We start from the raw sequence: 19439 nt of genomic DNA on the forward strand, positions 1-19439 counted from the left end.
CAATACTAAGCCTTAGTAGAAGAGACAGCCCAAAAAACACAAAAGTAGAAAAGAAAAATGATGAAAGGTATAAAAAGTATTTCACACTGCTTCATGACGCTGAGTACAAGTTAGCCGATTACAGAGTTTTAGTTGTAATCTTTAGATGATCTTAAGTTGGATTAGACTGAAATAGCTTTGATGAAAACCTAACTGTTTTCCAAGCTGGCTTTGCCCACCGCTCATTTTGTAAGCATAAGACTTGATCGTGTTCACTGAACAGTTTACTTTGTATTATAAAACACTGGTCAGTGATTAGATCAATCATTATGTTTAAATAAGTCGTAACCTGATTCTTTTTTGTCAAACTGAGAAATAAGCAATACTGACATGTGTATTTCTTTTAATTCAAGTTCCTCACCTCGTTTGTGAAAACTTTGGAGTGAAGGAAGTGTCTGCGGAACACTTTGACAATGAGGTCCAGCTCTCTCAGGTACTGCCGCTCCTCTGCGATTTCAAGCCTCACCAGGTCATCATACGTGAGCTCCCCCGAGGACAAGGGCTCCTCTGCACACTGCGACATCAACCCAATATCCTCCTCTTGGTCAAACATGTCCATCAACACCTGGAAACAGGTAGCAGTGACAACCAGTCAGTGTCATTCAAAAGAAATTCTTCTCTCCTAATCATGTTTGACAACTTTAGCTTCTCACTTTGTCTGCACACATGGACACTTTGATGTCCTGCTGGGTGATTTCAAAGTGCCGAATGTTGCCAACATAGTTTCCTGCCAGTTTCAGTATATCTGCTGATATGTATTCAAGCACTGCCACAATGTATAGGGACACATGGTAGTCCACTTTGTAGCCCAAAACCTCCTGTTGAAAGAAAAAAGGAAAACCCACAATGAGACATTAACTATAACACAGCAGTTCAAAGGGTTGAAAAATAAAAGCGAGGACAGCGCTGAGGATGAACAGGACAGCGAGCTGTCAAGCATCCTTACCTTGAGCAGTGGATGTATTTTATCCACAGGAAGTAGTAAGGGGTGTCTTCTCCTGCGTTTCTCAATGGCTGACTGGGCATCTGCAATTGCCCACTTATCTATAGGGTGGGGGAAGGTTTTCTGGACGCGTTCCTGATTTAAGAGAAGAGGAAATGTTACTTTTCCTCATCAAGAATATGAGTACAAACATTAAGAAGGATGAACTTATATTAAAATAAAGTAAGTGTGTTTGAAATGCTTCTGTTGAATCATACGTTTCCTAAATGGAAAATGCCGGGACACCCAGTGGGAAAATTAGCTCACAATCTGTTTCATTGTTCTTCCTTATATCATTAATATCTACTTAGAAAATAAATACTACAAGAGATTGTAAAGGCCTTACGTCTACATCTTGCACAGTGCGAGGCTGGGCCACACACAGCATGTTGAGAAGCTGCAAGATCAGCTCCTCGATATACTGGAGGGCATCCTCCTTTGCTGTCAGGTTTGGGTGGACCTGCTTCTGTACCTGAAAGTTACAGAAAAACAAATAAGTGTCAGATATGGCAAAAAATTTGTCAGTCACCATAATGTGGAGTGATATTATTTTTCATTCAGTAGGACAGAAAAAAAAGAAAAGAAAAAAAACCCCAACATGCTTCTGGCACTGTTGACATGACGTAAAGTGCAACTGTTTAATATATCAAAGTGATGTTAACATCTGGTATGATGCAGCTCAGCTGGCCTCACGCACAATTACATCAGCCTACAGTTACAATGACTGGCTGAATATAAACATTTTTTCTTTTTTTAACAAGGTGTTTATTCAGATTTTAGCCCACACACTAAATCTACTAGCTCAGTTTCATTCAACACTAACTTGAACATTACAACTCACTTGTACATTTAATTGGACAAAGCTTCTTCTTCTGATGTGAAACCACATAAGTTTTGTTTTCCTTCAGCTGAGTTAAACATGAAGCCCACAAATGACTAAGCTATGATTAGCCAGTGATGCTCACTGATACTCAGGCGTAAACACAATCATCATATGACTTTCTGCAGAAAATGAGACACAACTTTAGTATCAGGAAACATCTCACTTAAGTAACTGGCAACAAAAAGCATTTAATATACTGAAAAAGTTACCTAATGCAAGTTTTAATAAAACACTCATTTTGCTGCTTCCAAGGGAGCTCAGACAAATGCATGTCTAAACTCATACTTACTATACTTAAAAACTATACTTTCTCTAAATTTAGTTTTGTACCTACATTTACGGGAAACTAGCCAACTCTGTCGACCCTATAAAACCACTGATGACTATGAGCTCATGCACAGCAGATGATAGAGTGACATCATAGCAGGAGAGGAGGTGTGTAGATGGCACCTGGCAAAAAACATTACAACTCTGAGGAATGTGATTGTGCCTGCAGTCCTCTACAGATCCATATAATTCTGCATTAGCCATTCCCAGAGAATAATCATAACTAAATATTTACAATGAAGTCTTAAATATTCAACTCCAGCTATTATGTATCTATACACTGAAAAACAAGTAAAAATGACTGCTTTTAAGGTTGGAAACAAATCTAAAAGACATACAAGCGATTAGGCTATGGCACACAAATCAACAAGTAAGATTCATAAGTTTCCTATAAAAAAATAAAATAAAATCAGGAATCAGCAATCGAACACACGAATACTTCTCCACAAAATTAACTGCAAGACAATAAGTCTTTTAAACAAGTATCATCTCAACTGAAAAGGATTTAGAGCTCTTTTCTGCAGATATATCAATTCACCCAGGTTTGCTCTGCAGCGGGACTCCTGAGGGTGCAACCAGCCTGACAGAAGGTGTGATTTTACATGCTGACAACAAAGAAGGTGTGGCTGCATCAGGTCTACTAATGGAAAGAGAGTAACACCACCGCCCCCAAAATACCCTCCAGCTACCCAAAAGTTGCCGTCATTTGGGCCGTGCCCTCTCACAGGAATGCTGTCAGTTGAGATACTATTATAGTATCCAAAGTAGTCTTGGAGGAGAAGGAGAAAAAAAAAAAAAGTTGTGGCAGAAAAAAAAAAAAAAAAGTTGTGGCAGAAAACACGAGCAGAGAGGTGGATAGAAAATGAACCTGGTTTCTTACAAAGCCTGTTCACATGCTAGTGATGGAATTACCCTGGCATATAGTAAAAGTGATGAGTTATGATGACAAAACTTTGCCCCCGGATTAAGGAATGTGAGAGGACCGTTAAAAGGTCGATGCAGATCGCGCTTCATGCATTCCTCTTCTGTGACTTAACAGAGACTCAGCAAAAGCAGGATGTCCCCCGTCTCAAGTTTGACTTCATTTATTTGGGATAGAAAAATGATCAGAGAATAGAGGAGTACAGAAGTGTCTCTAGGGGATTATAAAAGACCCCTTTCTCAGCCCTCCTTTTAGTTTACATTCTGATTAACTGAATTCAGATGCTTTTCAAAACGAATGGAGCTGGAAAGTCTGAAGCTACAGCTTGGTCTCATTGAGGTTTCTGTACATCATTTCTGTTTTGATGCACACTCACAAGACCTAACAGTTAAAAATATCCCACACATATAGGCTCTACTCGGGAAAAAAAATACATATCAAAGCAGAAGTACGTTATGAGATAGATCCTTTTTAACCACAAATAGGCATTTGACCAAATTCCACAGGACACCAGGAGCTGTGAGTCACCACACTGAAACTACGGGGGTTTCCCCTGACTCCATTCACAGAATAGTTGGCCCGTTTCAGAGAGGCCCACATCCAACAAGTGTCGGCTATCTCCAACAATGTCGGGACGGGAAACATTGTAAGAAAAAGACATGAAATTGAATGCTATTTGAATAAAAACATAATAATTCAAAGACAATGCACAGAACTGGAACAGAGCTTAAGACGTAATCAAATAAACTGCTGCATACACCCGCAGTACAATACAAAAAGGATTTCAGTGTAAAATTCAGTAGGGTTACTAACTAATTTCAATTAACGGTCAATTTTCTACAAAACATAAGAAATAAAAATACATAAAAGTTCAGTGTGTTTGCGTTTCCTCTTTCACAACACAATAAATTTATTTTTCAATAGCTGCAGGTATGTCAGTTATTTTCTTACAATGTTGCTATATGCTAAATCTACACTGAAATGACACCAAGTGAATCTGTTTTCAACAAGGACATCTGACGAGAGGACTGACAGAGCGGTGGCATGTGCAGGTATGACTGTGGCTCAGTGTATTATTCACAGTACTGTTGCAACTTGATCCTAATGGGTAGTGGATGTAACAAGGTCTAATATAGTTGGCGGCGTACATCGAAGTAAACGCAAGCAAAGTGAAAGTAATCGAGTGGAAAAATGGCTGGGGAACTCCTGAATTTGAAATGCATTCAGCTCAACTCAGAGAATCTGCGACGCAGAGAAATTCTCAGGGTAGGAAAATCAACTGTTTAATCTGAGAAGCACCACAAAAGGTGTACACAAAACATGCTTCAGACTAGGGCTGTGCAATTATTCTAATTTTAATTTCAATGTCAGATTTGGCTTGCAGCAAATATTAAAGCAAGACGCTCGACATAAAGAGATTATTGTGGCGCATTCTGTTTTGCCTTTCAGCACATCTTTTTCCCCTTCTTCTGTCTTGGCCTATCCATAATAACCCTCTATAATTAAAGCTCAAGGAGCTATACCAAATAAAAATATGGCTTAAATCCTCTACAGTATTGGGGTAATTGTGTTAAAGTACTGCAGCTGTAATAATCTAGCAACCCTACTTTAGATGCAAAACTAAAAGATTAGTCAACATTATGAATTTTTATATATATACCCAATATTTCAAAGGCTGAAAAGCTAGTGCAAGCAATGCATTATCTTTTTAATAATACCTGTCATAATTTTTGTGCCATTTATCAAGCAAAAAATACCAAATATTCACCCTCACAGTATGAGTTGGGTAGTGGTGATGTTGCAGCTCATGGCCAACAAAGAAAAAGTTATCAACAATGTTTAGGTGGGTGGCAAATCACCCACATAAATGCCAGGAGTTCTTAGAAGAACATCATATTGCAAGGAAATCAACAGTTGCTCCCTTAAGGGGTCTGCCTCCATCTCAACCTATCCGTAGCCTCCTCGTCTGTCACACCAACCCCCAGCATGTCTTCCTTCACCACATCCATGAATCTTCTCTGTGGTCTTCCTCTCTTCTGCCTGTCAATGAGCTTCATCTTTTACATCCTTTGTCTTTCAATATTCTTCCTTTGGACACTACCAAGCTCCTTTGTCTCCAAAACACTCACCCTGAGCTATCTCTCTGATCAACTCATTTCTAATCTTGACCCTCCTGGTCACTCACAATAAAAAGCTTAACATCTTGAGCTCTGTCACTTTCAGCTCTGCCTCCTGTCTTTTTGTCAATTCCACCATCTGTAAGCCATCATAGGAAGTCTCAGTACCATCCTTTTCCCTCTTGATGCTAAAGTGCTACCAACTTTCAGTGGTCTTAATGTTTCTTTAAAATTTAAAGTAGGGTACAAGCTTACTAGATAGTTTCCAAATTAAAAATGATTTAATTGAGACCCAAAGGTGAGCCATGCTGTAGAAAAACATTCTTGGCCTTTCTGAGAGGAGTCTGGTTCATCATTAATAAAAATCAGTCAATAGAAACAGTTAATTAGATTGGTAGTTTACACCCAACTGCTACATGTAGGCAAAGACAATGAAATTAAAAGCACCTCGACCATATGTAAAGCTTCATGCACACACTCCTATGCCATGTTAAGGTGTTCAGTTTCATGGGTCAGCTCCATTAGGAGGGGAAAAGCTAGAGTACAGGAAGTCCCAGTGCTCACTCACTCTCACTTTCTCTCTTCCAACCCCCCCTTCTGCTCGCTCTCCACCCGCACAGAACAAAGCCTCCAGGGAGAGCAGCTCATAGCAGTAGGCTGAGAGATATTAATGTGCATGTACAAGGAGGCAGCAGCAGCAGCAGCAGGTTCATGCTACACACAGACTGGACAGGCTGGTCCAAAAGGAGAGGGATTCAGAGGCACACAAAACCCACTCAGTGTCTACATGCCTGCCAGGAATTTTAAACACAGACTGACTGGTTTGATGAGGAGAACTAGCACATAAGTTAGCGAAAATGTTGTCCAACAATCATTTGACAGGGTTTCCACCAGAAAAGTATTCAAACCTGGAGGCTGCAGTTGGGTGGGGTTGGTTCAATTTAATGTTACATAGGATTAATGCAAAGCTACTTTAACAGTAATCATTAATTGTGTGGCGACACAGAGAAACAAGAAAGCTGTGTATGTGAAGTTCTACCGAGGAGGGAGGAGCGATTATTGCCAGTATGTGCGTGAAATTATATTTAACTGTGTTTATATGCAGGAATAAATGATTTAGACTATTGGTGTCAAACATAAAGGACCAGGGGCCAAAATCTGCCCACGAAAGACTTTATTTCAGCCGACTGGACAGCTTTGGAAATGTGAAAGAGGGCATAAATTTTGGACTTAAGTGTATTTTTACGAGTTTAACTGCTTTTCCTACTGATTAACACCTCCAACATTCCCATTCATATTACCCCATAGTAATAGATAAACAATTAAATTACAGAAACCTTCCTGTTTTTTTTCACGCCATTTACTATAGGAATGTTTCAAAATTGTTCTGCAATCATTAAAAAAAAAGAAAAAGAAAAAAAGAAAAAGACATTTTATGTGTATTAACAAAAACTTTGTTTTATAATTAAGATGCTTAGAAACAGATTTCCTTTATTTACTCCCTGAGAAAACTATGTGGTCAGTAGCTGACGTAACTGACTAAACAAAATTAAATAATACAATATATTTCAAAACTTTATTTTCTCTGCACACAATAGGGCTGTGCGATATGAACAAAATTTCATATCCCGATATAAGAATTCTATCGTCCCGATAACGATATAAATCACAAAAATGTAACATTTTCTGTAAATTCTGTGAATCTCGGGCAGCTCGTCTTGCGTGAAGTGTTTCCAGCTGTGCGTAGTGTACCTGGAGTCGAGTGTTTTAACCGATGCATGAAACTATACATATTTAGACATAAGTTGTAAAGGCCGCCATTTTCTTTGTGAGTATTTATTACACGCGTGCTGCGGGGAAAAGCCTGTTCTAACGTTTGAGTCTAAGGTTTATTTTTAAGCACCTGGCGGCTCTTTTTTAATTCTCATCCGTAAATAATCTGCTCTTTCACGTGATTCAGTTTATTTTGAAAAGTCTCAACAGGATCTTGAGCTTTATTGTGAAAGGTTTATGTGAAATAGGGCTGCCACAAACGATTATTTTGATAGTCGACTAGTCACCGATTATTTTTGCGATTAGTCGACTAATCAGATCATCATCCATTGGACGTAAAACTACAGCTTATTGCACCAGCAGCATCTGCTCTTATATAACTATCATTAGCTTACAGCTTTAAGTGTTTAAGGTCTGTGCTAACTAAAAATAAAGACAAGATGATAGTTTATTAAATTTTAATGAAATTTGCAGATTGTTTCGGTGAAGTTTAATAAACTCCTTGCTATCTAAAATATAACAGGACACTGGAGTATATTCTGGAGCATCTCACACTTCTGATAATCAGCTGTCTGCTTGACGTTTATTCAGCTGTGTAAAAACTATAACTTTAATCTCAGACAAACTGATTTACTCAGGAACAAATAAAATACTAAAAAAAAAAAAAAAGCCAAACAATAACATTTTAAGTTATCTAAGTGACTCATATATATTTAACCTGAGTAGCGAAAGACGGTGGTGGGTTTGAAAACGATTTGCGGGGAGTCCGGTGTTCTCAGGGCGCTAGTGAGCCTAGCCCCCGGCTCGCTAACGAGCTAGTGGGTAACAGATGTCTCCGAAAACGTCGGAGCGCTTTTGAAAATATGTGGTGTCCTGATAAACTGAGCAGATATTTGAGGTTTACACAGCTACATTCTCGCCTGAAAATATGTTAAACGTTTATTTTGTGACCCAGAAAGAATAATAAGAGTAACATTAAAACTAACTAGCTGCCGCCATTGTTGGAAACTGCGCTGGGCCGCGCTATGAATTCTGGGACACAGCTGCTTCTTCTTCTTCTTCTTCGGGGTTTAACGGTAGCTGACATCCTTGTACAAGCAATGCTGCCATCTTCTGTTTCAGTCCGTTATTACACTCTTAAATCCTGCCACTTATTCCTGCGTCTTTTGTGATCTTACAAAGCTTCAAACGACGCGTCGACTATTAAATCAGTCGTCGACGATTTTGATAATCGACGTAATCGTGACTAGTCGACAAATCGTGGCAGCCCTAATGTGAAACATAAACAAGCGGACACGCGATGGTGTTACCGTCGTTGTTGCTAACCACAACGCATAAAAACAGGTGCTTGTCAGTCCATAGTGTGGTTATATTAAATATACCGGTAAGAGAAAGCGAGAAAGAAGAAATTCATATAGCCACTACAGTGACCATCAAAAGGATGAAAAAATATTGCTGTAAACAGTTTATTTTGCGACACCACAAAACAAACTATAGCATAAAATGAAACGATAGACCTTTTTATATCGTCATGCGATATATATATCGTTATATCGAACAGCCATAGCAGACGATGTCCAAACATTAAGAGTGTGACAAATATTAAGGGTTTAAAGACTGGGTTTGACACTCCTGATTGAGATGTAATCAAAGGAAAAAAAAAACTGGTTGGATATTATCCATCCATCCACTTCCGCTTATCCTTTTCAGGGTCGCAGGAGGTACTGGAGCCTATCTCAGCTTCATGGTTGGATATTAGCTATTAAAAATTGTAATTGTTTTTTTTAAGCATTTTTATGCATTAAAACAGGAACAATATGCTAATGAGGTACATTATGCAATGGAATATTTGCAACGTTGGTCTCAAAAATAAATTTTTTGAAAAAAAATCCCCATTGCATGTCTACATGACTTGCAGTGTTCAGCCAGTCTTATAATAAACTCGGGAAAACCCTGTCTACAAAAAAACCTGGTAAAGCTTAAGTGAGGTCGACAAGGCCTTTGTTTAGTCCAAACCCAAGCCACTTATTTATTTTTGCATTACTAGATGCGATGATATGAGCAAGAAAAGATCACTCTTCTTTTCTTTTAAATGTAAACTATTTCTTTTTATACAGGAATTATATTGTACCAATGAGCTAATAAGAAACTCTATTATTGTTTCTTTCATTTAATAGATGCAATGACAACTGAATAACTAAAAGCATCAAATCATCAGCTGAATAATCCTGTTTCTGTTTCATCCACTTGTCTCCAATAATAGAAAATCTGTTCTGCACATCAGAGTGCAGTGGATGCAAAAGGCAAAAACAGATGCAGGTCAGTGGTACACAAAATCTGCTTGCATCAAGTTTCATCATCTTGGTTACAACTCAGTTGTAGTGTGATCAGGTGCTGTGTGTCTTCACAATAGGAGAACAGAAAGGTTGGAGGTAATAATAGAGGCAGGAGGGTGTTGATACAGGGTTAACATTTCTAATTCAATTGATTATTCTCCTAGCTGTGTATATATGCCCTGCATCAGGCTCAGGTTGCAGGTAATGTGTGTGTGTGTGTGTGTGTGTGTGTGTGTGTGTGTGTGTGTGTGTGTGTGTGTGTGTGTGTGGGTGTGGGGCTTGTTATTATACCCGAGCATGTGTCACTGTTTGTGATTCATGCCATGACATCATCTGCATTACAACCAGACTGTCTGGGGAACCATGAGGCAGAGATCAACTCTGAGACAACAGGCACACGCAAACACATTAAAAATACACAGACACAAAAGACGCACAGATCTGAGACATAAACAGATACAACTTCCACTACGATGCTAAAAAGCAAGCACATATATACACACACGTCCCCTATCCCTGCTCACATTCAGATAATAAAAGACAATAGGTGGTGGACATGAGGCGAACTGCACGTGGCCATGACTTGACGCCAGGCTTGTGTGACCCAGTGACCCTGGCCGCCTGCCTGCATCCACCCATCCTGACTGAACCCTGTGTGAGGACAAGCTGATGTTCAAAGCCCTGATTTAATATTGTGGGAAGGGCGGGGAACCTCTGTTTTAACCAGCAACATCTTTTTCTGTGGTAGGCCTGAGCCTGGTGTACAGGAAACGCAACCTGTTACCAGAAACATCCTGCTGTCATCACATAGGCTCATCCTGGAGGTGCAGCAACTCACTCCTGCACATTGTGTCCTCCTCACATATGTTTACCATTTGCACTTTGACAGGATTACTGCAATCAACAGAAACAGCCAAGTTCACACAGACAGACATTCATATCCTGTCCAGTAACCACGACGACTACTAATCATTACTAAGTACTAGTGCTGTAACTAATCATGTGACCAAATGTTTTGGAGGTTTTTTAGAATTACCTGGAAATGCCTTTTAAAAACTTCTTAAAGTAACGCTGCCACAAAAATATTCAACTCAAGACAAAAAAAGACCACCAATTATTATAATTTCTAGCAAATAATAATAAGTAATATATGCAAATACAAATTTTGATAATCATGACCTTTTGCTGTTTAACTGCTGGGAGGTGAAAATTTCATCGAGACTGGCCCGCCAATTAAGGAGATGGGGTACATACAGACATACATTCACTACAGTGATTATAGTAAGATTATTATATGAATACTGCAGCTATTCTTTGGGCCTGGTTTATTTTCAACCTTTGTCCTTGCACATGACCAAGTATACATAGTTTCAAGTCCAGCCCAGGAACTTTGCGCAATTATATCACCCTCTTCTCTTTTCTCATCATTTTCTCTCCCTGTCTAGATTCAACCTGGTAATAAAGGCATGAAATATTTAATTGGCCAATCCCACGGCAGCAACTCGGGGCATTTAGGCATGTAGATTTGGACACAGCGACTCACTGAAGTTCAAACAGAGTGGTGAAGAAGGGTGACTGTAAGTGGCTCTCAATGTTGGTGCCAGACTGGCTGGTCTGACTATTTCACATACTTCTGCTCTGCCAGGATTTTCCCACACAACTATACTTCGGATTAAAAAAAATAAATACATAAATATCGAGTGAGCTGCAGTAACCACACTGCTTTAAGCTGATAAGAACAAAACAGTAAAACTACAAATGCAGAAGAACATCTCTGAATGCACAACCTTGCAGTAAATGCACTGTAGATGACAACCAATATTGGATAACAAAAGATTAGAAAAAGATTGCCTGGTCTGATGAGGTAGGGTTACAATTTGGAGTGAACAACATAAAAATCATAGATCAACCTGAGCTCTTTGTTACTGCCTTGTATCAAAGAGCTCAGGTGGGAGGTGTAATGATGTGGGAGATTTCCTTTGCATATTTCGGGCCAAAAGTCATCAACAAAACACAGCCCATCTGAGTATTGTTGCTGATCATGTCCATCCTTTTATGACTACAGTGCGCCCAACTTCTACAGGCTGCTTCCAGCACAAAGCTCAAATCATCTCAATCTGTCTTCTGAACATGACAATGAGTTCACTGTACTCAAATGTCCTCAACACTCACCAGATCTCGATCCAATCCTTTGGGATGTAGTGAAACAGGAGATTCACATCATGGATGTGCAGCTGATGAATCTGCAGCAACTGTGTGATCCCATCACGTCAACATCGACAAAAAATCTCTTTGTACTTAGTTTTCATGGCATAGATTAAGCAAAGACTTCTCTAAAGAGCAAAAAGGGGGTCCAATCCAGAAATAGCAAGGTGTAACTAATAAAGTGGCTGTTAGGCATAGCATTTAGCAGTCATTTAAGGTCGCAGAGTCGGTTCTTTATGCAGCGTGGCACAGAGAAGCTGGAGTTGAGCTCTTATTATTTGGTATAAATGTTTATCCATTTTTTTTCCTGATAAGCACTTTTTACTTCAAGACAATAAATTATATGTTAACACGGACATTATTATTTACACGCTACTAAAATGTATATTTTTTCTGTAAATCTTTCTTTTTTCAACAGCAGGTTACTTTAATCTACATTTACAGAAATTTATCTCACCATATAAACAAAAAAAATAAATAAATAAATAAGATCTCATGTGATCGTGGGAAACACAGGAGGACTTTCTTTCAACCACCCGTTTACTGATTTCACAGAACCTGTGGTTACAGAAGATGAACACAAAACTGTGGGGGTTTTGTACTACTTCCTGGCTCTTTATCACTTTCAATTAAAACCATTTGATTTGAGCTGTCAATGTATAAAATGCAGCACTTAAATGGAAGACGCAGTTTTGATGACTGGCTGGAATCGAGCGCTGCAGTAGAGTCTCGCAATAAATCTCTGATGGTGAAATGACAAGAGCTCTGTCTAGTCTGAGTAAAAAAGGCAACAAAACCATGTGACTAAAATAAAACAACTCTCTCAGCTTGGGCCCCAAGTGAAGTCACCCTTTCAGAATTTAACCGACTGCTCATGCTGAGACTATTAAAAAAGGCAACACACACAAACATAAAGCAGGCTTGTAACCTGACCAATCACGGTTTAAAATGCTGGCCTGTGAACTCAACTGCACCAGGCTGCTCTAACTCAACAAGGCAATGGAATGAAACTGTACCCAGCAAACCTCTGGCCCATTTCTCAATGCCAATGAAACAGCAGACCTGGGGAATGCACAGTTATTATTAACACCAGCATGTCAGGGTGAGATAGAGATCGTGCATTGCACCAAGCATGAGCCATATAATCGCCAGCCAGGATATGTAGATGCAGCAATATGAATCAACAGGTTTAGGGTTCATGGCAATACATGACTTAAGTCTCAGTAATATATGCAAAAGCAATGAGAGCGATCTCGTAAGGATTTTTAATAAAATAGAAAGATCAATGGAAAACGAAAGGTTATTGGGGAGCACAGTAACAAGAGAGCTGCAACCGCTGCAAGCACCGTTTTATGGAAGCAACCCAATGCAAAACGAAACTTAATTCTATTCTCTAATCCTGTTAATCTTTTGGAAATATACAGATAAGGTTTTTAAAACCAGTTATTGTCCAACCTTAACCTGGAGACAAACACTGCACTTGTGTCATGGTGAAATATTCATTTATAATATAAAATGAGCATAAATGACAGACGAAAGCAGGATTTGAACTGTTGCATTTTATATATGTGTATATACTTCAACTGCTTCACAGCAAAGCAACCAAGTACTTAATTCTTACAGACATGCAATTAAACTTACATCAAATTAAAGACTTCCTGAGAACTGTGCATTGCAACTAACAATTACTGTTTTTAGTTCATCATTTGATGCACAAATCTTCCAACATGATGTCTTCAAATCAGCTTTTCTACCCACCCTACAGCATAAAAACAACATTATATAAAAAATAAAGAGAAAAGACAAGAATAGCACATCTTCACATTTGACAGTATTTCTGCATTTATTCTTTGCAAGTGATTCATTTTTTGTCAGAAAACTAACAGATTACACCATGCAAAAATTTAGCTGCAAAATTAATAGATTTTTAATCTCGCTCAAGATTTTGGCTACCCACGATCAAATAAACACGTTCCACTGATTTTGAAAATGCAAGCTCCACCAAATCAAACGCTCCCTAAAGCACTGCCTGGCGCCAATCACAGCTGTGATAAGACTACATTAAAAGACAGATGTCTAGAAAATTTCTGGCACAACAGAAGGCGAAAGGCTAGTCTCTAGAAGCACAGCAGCATTTGTTGTTTGGAAATAGAATTTAGAAAAGAAGAAAGAAGAAGAAAGTGTACTTTATTGGTCCCCGTGGGGAAAATCCCTCTCTGCATTTAACCCATTCACTCAGTGAAGCAGTGGGCAGCCACTGGGCGCCCGGGGAGCAGTGTGTAGGGACGGTACCTTGCTCAGGGGTACCTCAGGGTAGCTGTTCAGGGGAATCGAACCCCCGACCTTCCGATCATGGGGCCACCACTCTACCTACTGAGCTATCCCTGCCCATCACCCCCTAGGGCAAGTGATGTAAACAGAGAACAAATCACATGCAAAGAGTACTACAGAGATGTGTTCCCACCACAAAGAAACACAAATAATTTACTCAACCACCTGAAAAACACACCACAATCTGAAGTATAACGGCAACCAAGAAAAACAATGCAACGGTTGCTAACGTGCATCATCTATGAACTCACATATCCACAACGGTGAGTCTGTGCAGCGTGTCAGCATGTCCATCAAGATAAAAGTTGGACAAAAGATGCGTTATGACACACAGTTACTTTTCCAGAGTGCCAATACCAAAGAATTCAGGTAAATACGGAGGACTAGTTTTATGTTTAAAACTGGAAAAAGGGTTGTGTTAACAAAAACATTTTTGTCACTTAAATAATCGTGACAAATAACTCAATTCACCCATCAATTTTCTTCCACTTATCGAATGCAAGGTCGTGGGAGTGTTGGAGCCTATCGTAGGGCAAGAGGTGGGGTACACCTTGGGTAGGTCGCCAATGTGTGGCAGGTAGGGATGGGTATCGTTTAGGTTTTATCCGATACCGGTGCCAAATCGGTACTTTTGAAACGGTGCCGGTGCTTAAACAGTCCTCAAACCGGTGCTTAAAGACTGGAGAACACAAAATTGGTCCAAAAACCTCTCATGTTCAGCTGGTTTTTTGTAAAAAGATAACAATGTTAGCCTTTTCTGCAGCTATGGGGCATATATGGTATCACTCATGTGTAACTGTTTTCCACTTTTTCTTTGGTCATTTTAGCCATTTTGGCCAGGGTGAAGGGAGCATCTGCCATCAAACAAGAAGACAGCCGCATGTAGCTATGATGATGTTTGCTAGTTCACCTTACCTGCATTAATGTAATAACGTGGTTAGCCTACTAAACGTAAATTACACACGAACAACATGAAGCTACTCACGCAGAGAAGAACGGCTGCTGCCATCATCATCCGTCATCATTTCTGCTACACTGACAGGGCTAGGGGCCAGGACTCTCCTCTTCGTGTTTTTGGGGGATATTGCTAACTCCGGGTCCGATAACAGGCAACCCACGCACAGTAGATGTGCTCGGTGTGAGGTCTCGCAGCAAGCTATCATACGGCGCATTTCTGGGCTTTTAAAAAAAAACGCTATGCGTCGCCAGGTGTTTCATCGGATTTGAGGTGTTACCTCCTTTGACAGTATCACAGTATCAGCTTAAAGCACTTGTTGCAGGCTGCTGAGTTTGCATATTTTGCTGTGAAGTACAGCCAGACTTTTGACCGCTTCGCCTTGGGCATATTTAATCTGTAGCTCTGCTCTAAAAGAACGCACGTACCTGGACCCGCCTACTATCCTCGGAAACGTAAAATTATTGGCTAGAAGTGTATCACAGCTCAGGAAAAAAAAGCACCGAAATAAAGCACCGAAATGTGCGCTGCTTTTCGGTCTGGTTACTACCGTTTATGTCAGAACCGGTGCCATCATGGCACCGGACACCGGTACCCATCCCTAGTGGCAGGGCACGACAAATAATCTTGACAATAATTTTGGCCAAAATCATGCAGCTCTAGCCTTAATTCCAATAATGTGATGTCATGGTTATTTGTTAAGCCTCAGTAAATCCATCCATCTCATTTATGATCTACATATATCCAAAACCAACCACCACCTGGTGACACATCTCAGAACTAGCTCCCTGCTTGATAACAAACTTACGTCCCTGATCTGGCCTTTACAAGTTTTCTTTATTTATTTCATTCTAGAGGATGGAGTCATCCACCACAGCTCCTGGACAGCTGTTAAAAAAAACAAAAAACAAACAAAAAAAAAAAAAACAGCGAGTCACAGTCAGTCAAAACCATAACAAACTTCTCTTGCGTCAATCTCTGACAGGCTCTCCCTCTGGCAGTTGTGCAGCAAGTTGAGACAATGACACTGTGGCATCGCGACAGACCACCTGCTTTCTCAGTTTCACCTGATTCATCACACCATTTCTGCAATACTGATCACTGACAAGAACAGGGCAGTGTTATTTATAAGCATGATGTTGCTACACAGCTAAATCCACAGACAGTAACCTCTATAGCCACAGTGCTGCTAAAACTAAAACATGTCCCAACAAAAAGCACATTAAATACAGGTTCAAGGCTTTTCTGTCAGATACTGAAAGCACGTAAAAAACAAAAAAAACCCCCAAAAAAAACTTTATAACACGACCAGTGATAAAGTTAAGCACAAAACCATCTTTCAACCTTGACAAATGGCTTGTTGTTGATATTTATTTTAAGAAAGGAATTATTTCAGTATTTCTATCAATGTTAAATTTCATTTTTCAGTGCGTCTGTTTTGTGTAAGGGGCTTAGTTTTAACTTGGAACCAAAGCACTCAAACACCAATAATGAATAGCAGGTTAGGTGAACCACAAGTCTCTAAAGGTCACCTAAATAAGCAATGCCATTTTCCATTCTGATGCAGCACAGTTTGCCTGTTTGGCCAGTGTATTTCTTATAGTGGAAGAAGAAGAAGAAGAATCTAGTTTCTATTTTGAACTGTAACACAGGCTTTCTTGGGACTCTCCAGCCACATCAGAACACTAAAATTCATGAGTAGGTCTTGACGGGACGCTGTAAGTTTATACACACAGCCAGTTCAAAAGGAAACGCAGCATGCAGATCATTGTGCACCTTCCAGTTTCTAAACAGTTTGGCCTTGTGTGTAACCTTACAGAAAAGCAAGGCAAACAGTCCCCAGTGAAACAGAAAGAGCAGTGACAAATGCGTTTTTCTCCATTAGGAGTTGGTACCAGACTTTCATGACTCTGCAAGTCTGAGCAGAAGGGGTGAGGGGATGTGGAGGGGCCACAAAACAGAAAATAAACCTAGGAGAAGCCAAGATGATGCAAGAAAAAGGAAAGAACAGGGCAGTCAAAAAGGAACTGATACAGATGTGTCCTGCTGACCAAGGAAATTAAAATGCAAATGCTTCCTATTCCGAAGAATTCATTTTAAGTTTATACGAGTCTAAGCTGAATTGCTTGGGAAAAAAAGGCAGATAAGTGTGACCAAAAGCACCCGAAAACAGCTACAGAAGCTCTTTGCTTAGCAATGATGATCTTTTGATGAAATGAGGAACAAATAAAGAAGGCAACACGACACTCAACTCAAGCTTCATTGGTATTCACCCTGGATCATGCAAGTCGTTAGCACACCCTCGAAACGACGAAAAACTCGTTACAAAGGAACAACTTCTTCAAAATCACTGTGGGAAGTCATTATGAGGAACTTGGGTGACGAGCATATTGAATAGGCACAGCAGAGACATGTCAACAGGCGCGGGATATCTCCAGAGGTCTGCAAAACACTAAATGCCTCACAAATAAGTATAGTGTTAATATAAACACTTTGAAGTTTTTGCTTCTGAGCCGACTCAAGTCAAGAAGTGTTACCAAAACTTTTGTTCTGGTAAAGATGCACAGATGAAACCAGTGTTCAAATCGGTCACCCCAATACGGGTGTTTTGATTTATAATAGTGCATAGAGAAAGCTGGTGGTCACAGTCGTACCTTTCGTAGAGCTTGCACGAAGAGGCCTCTCCATTTGTGACTATTCTCGTCACTTGAAAAGTCGTATATCTGCTGGGGCTGCATTGCTGAAGCGGCTCCTGGTGTTGCCGTGATCCGGGCTGAACCGTCAGCATCGGCCCCGGGTAAATTGTCCTTATGGGTGGGTCAGTCCCGGCTTTACAACGGTGAAACAACACAAACTGGCTCACTTAATAAAAAGCAGAGTAACTAAAGCAGAGTGTGAGTCCGAGGTCAAATCGTGCTAAACAGCGGAAAAAATATCTATTAAAAAAGATGGAAAAAAGCACATGTAGCAATAAAGTTAAGTCGCTAGCTTTGTGGCTATGTGGCCAGCCTGCTGCTCCTGTAAACACCCAGCAGCTGCTAACTGCTAATAAGAATGCTGCTAAGTGTAACACTTGCTGCTTGGCGTTTGCTTAAAAACTTTAAAGCAGGCACATTGAGCTCAATGTTGAGGCAAGACGTTGGAGCCGAGGTTGCTGCCAGATAACTACAGCTACAAGTTATGTTACGTTGTTTACAGCCAAAACACCTGCACGCTAGCGTTAGCTGGCCGGCTAACGATTGCTACAGGCTGCTGGGGCTGGCCTCCGCTGCGAGTACTATGTTGTGGCACACGACCCGTTCAGCTCCAAACAAGGCACACTTTCTCCTGCGCTGCTTGCTCCGAATTCAGTCATCTTCCCCGCAGCAGATAAGGCGCTAAATCCCGCGTACACCTCCAAAGCAGCGGCCGGTCCGAGGCATATTTGCGAGCAGAGCCGCTGAAGAGCAGCCGAGGTGTTTTTGGTTCGTGAAGTCGAAGATGTTCGTACCAACTCCGCTGCCTGCCTACAGCTTCTGCTCGCTGCGCCGTGCGTCCCTGCGTAATTTCACATTTTATTGGACTGAAAAAAACAAGGCTGGACTTTTGTCTACACACAGAGTAGACTCTTAGCAGCGAAGAGTAGCGACACACAGGGATAGACAGCAGGAAATACAATAAAACTTATTGACTTTCCCTTTGAAGTGTCGGCCACACTAAACACATTTCTAATTACGTTTTATATGACAAGGAGGCTGGATTAATGGGAAAAATGCGCTTAAATAAATATTATGAGTGAAAATATTTTTTTGAAAACTTATGTGCCCCATACATTGTCTTTGTTGCTGTGATTCAGCACATGAAAAAAAAAAAGATTGACTTCATTTTTAATAATTAAATATTTAATATGTATTTAATTTATTTTGGCTCTTCCAGTATGTTGCCTCCTTGTATCCAAACTTTATAATTCATTGACTTAGCCATGGCACAGAAGGGCTGTAGTCGCCACAGTGGACCATCTCCCTAGCATCCTCCCCCTCAAACCTCTCCATGTCCTCCTCCACTACATCCATGAACTTCCTCCTGCTAGCTCCATCTTCAACATAATTTATCCAGTATATCCACTATCCCTCTCTTGTACGTGTTGCATCTTTAGAGCTATTTCTTGACATGAAGCCATACTGCTGCTTGGTGATCATCATCTCTGTCCTGGTATGGCTCATCAACTTTAGTCCTCTGTAGTTACAACAGTTTTACATATCTTCCTTGTTCTTCAAACAGTACAAGTACACTTCTCCGTTGCTCAGCCATCCAATCAGTCTCCGGGACTGTGTTAAACAGTGTGCTCTGGTTAATTGTGGTTCCCTAGGGTAATTAAATGTAAAATGGCAGGTAGAAACTTTCACTTCAGGCCCCTCTTTTGTGAAACCAGCTCCCAATTTGGAATAGGGAAGCTACTTTTAAGATTAGGTTTAAAACATCTCAGTATGTAATCATTAGTTATTATTAATCTATGGCATGTCTTTGTTCTGTCCTCTGACGCTCCCCCCCAACCAGGGGCTGAGGCTAATTCTGCCAGCGGTTTCTTCC

The 19439-nt window shown here is 40.2% G+C and overlaps 1 protein-coding gene across 1 annotated transcript in view; it reads right to left on the minus strand.

Moving 5' to 3' along the window:
* sos2 (son of sevenless homolog 2 (Drosophila)) overlaps positions 1 to 18416 on the minus strand; it is a 43692-nt gene extending 25276 nt beyond the window's left edge. The window contains exons 1-5 of the mRNA XM_086275985.1: positions 17525 to 18416; positions 1368 to 1493; positions 986 to 1117; positions 693 to 857; positions 401 to 604 (exon numbers count right to left, since the gene is read on the minus strand). Coding sequence (XP_086132111.1) covers positions 401 to 604; positions 693 to 857; positions 986 to 1117; positions 1368 to 1493; positions 17525 to 17608 — 711 coding nt within the window. The 5' untranslated portion in view covers positions 17609 to 18416. The remainder of the gene's footprint in view (positions 1 to 400; positions 605 to 692; positions 858 to 985; positions 1118 to 1367; positions 1494 to 17524) is intronic.
* Between the last annotated feature and the right edge of the window lie 1023 nt (positions 18417 to 19439).

Source organism: Aulonocara sp. 'chitande type north' Nkhata Bay, linkage group LG19 (genome assembly GCF_057382095.1).
Source record: "Aulonocara sp. 'chitande type north' Nkhata Bay isolate Kocher_YH1m ecotype deep benthic linkage group LG19, A_spYH_male_GT1.1, whole genome shotgun sequence".
Taxonomy (NCBI): Eukaryota; Metazoa; Chordata; class Actinopteri; order Cichliformes; family Cichlidae; genus Aulonocara; species Aulonocara sp. 'chitande type north' Nkhata Bay.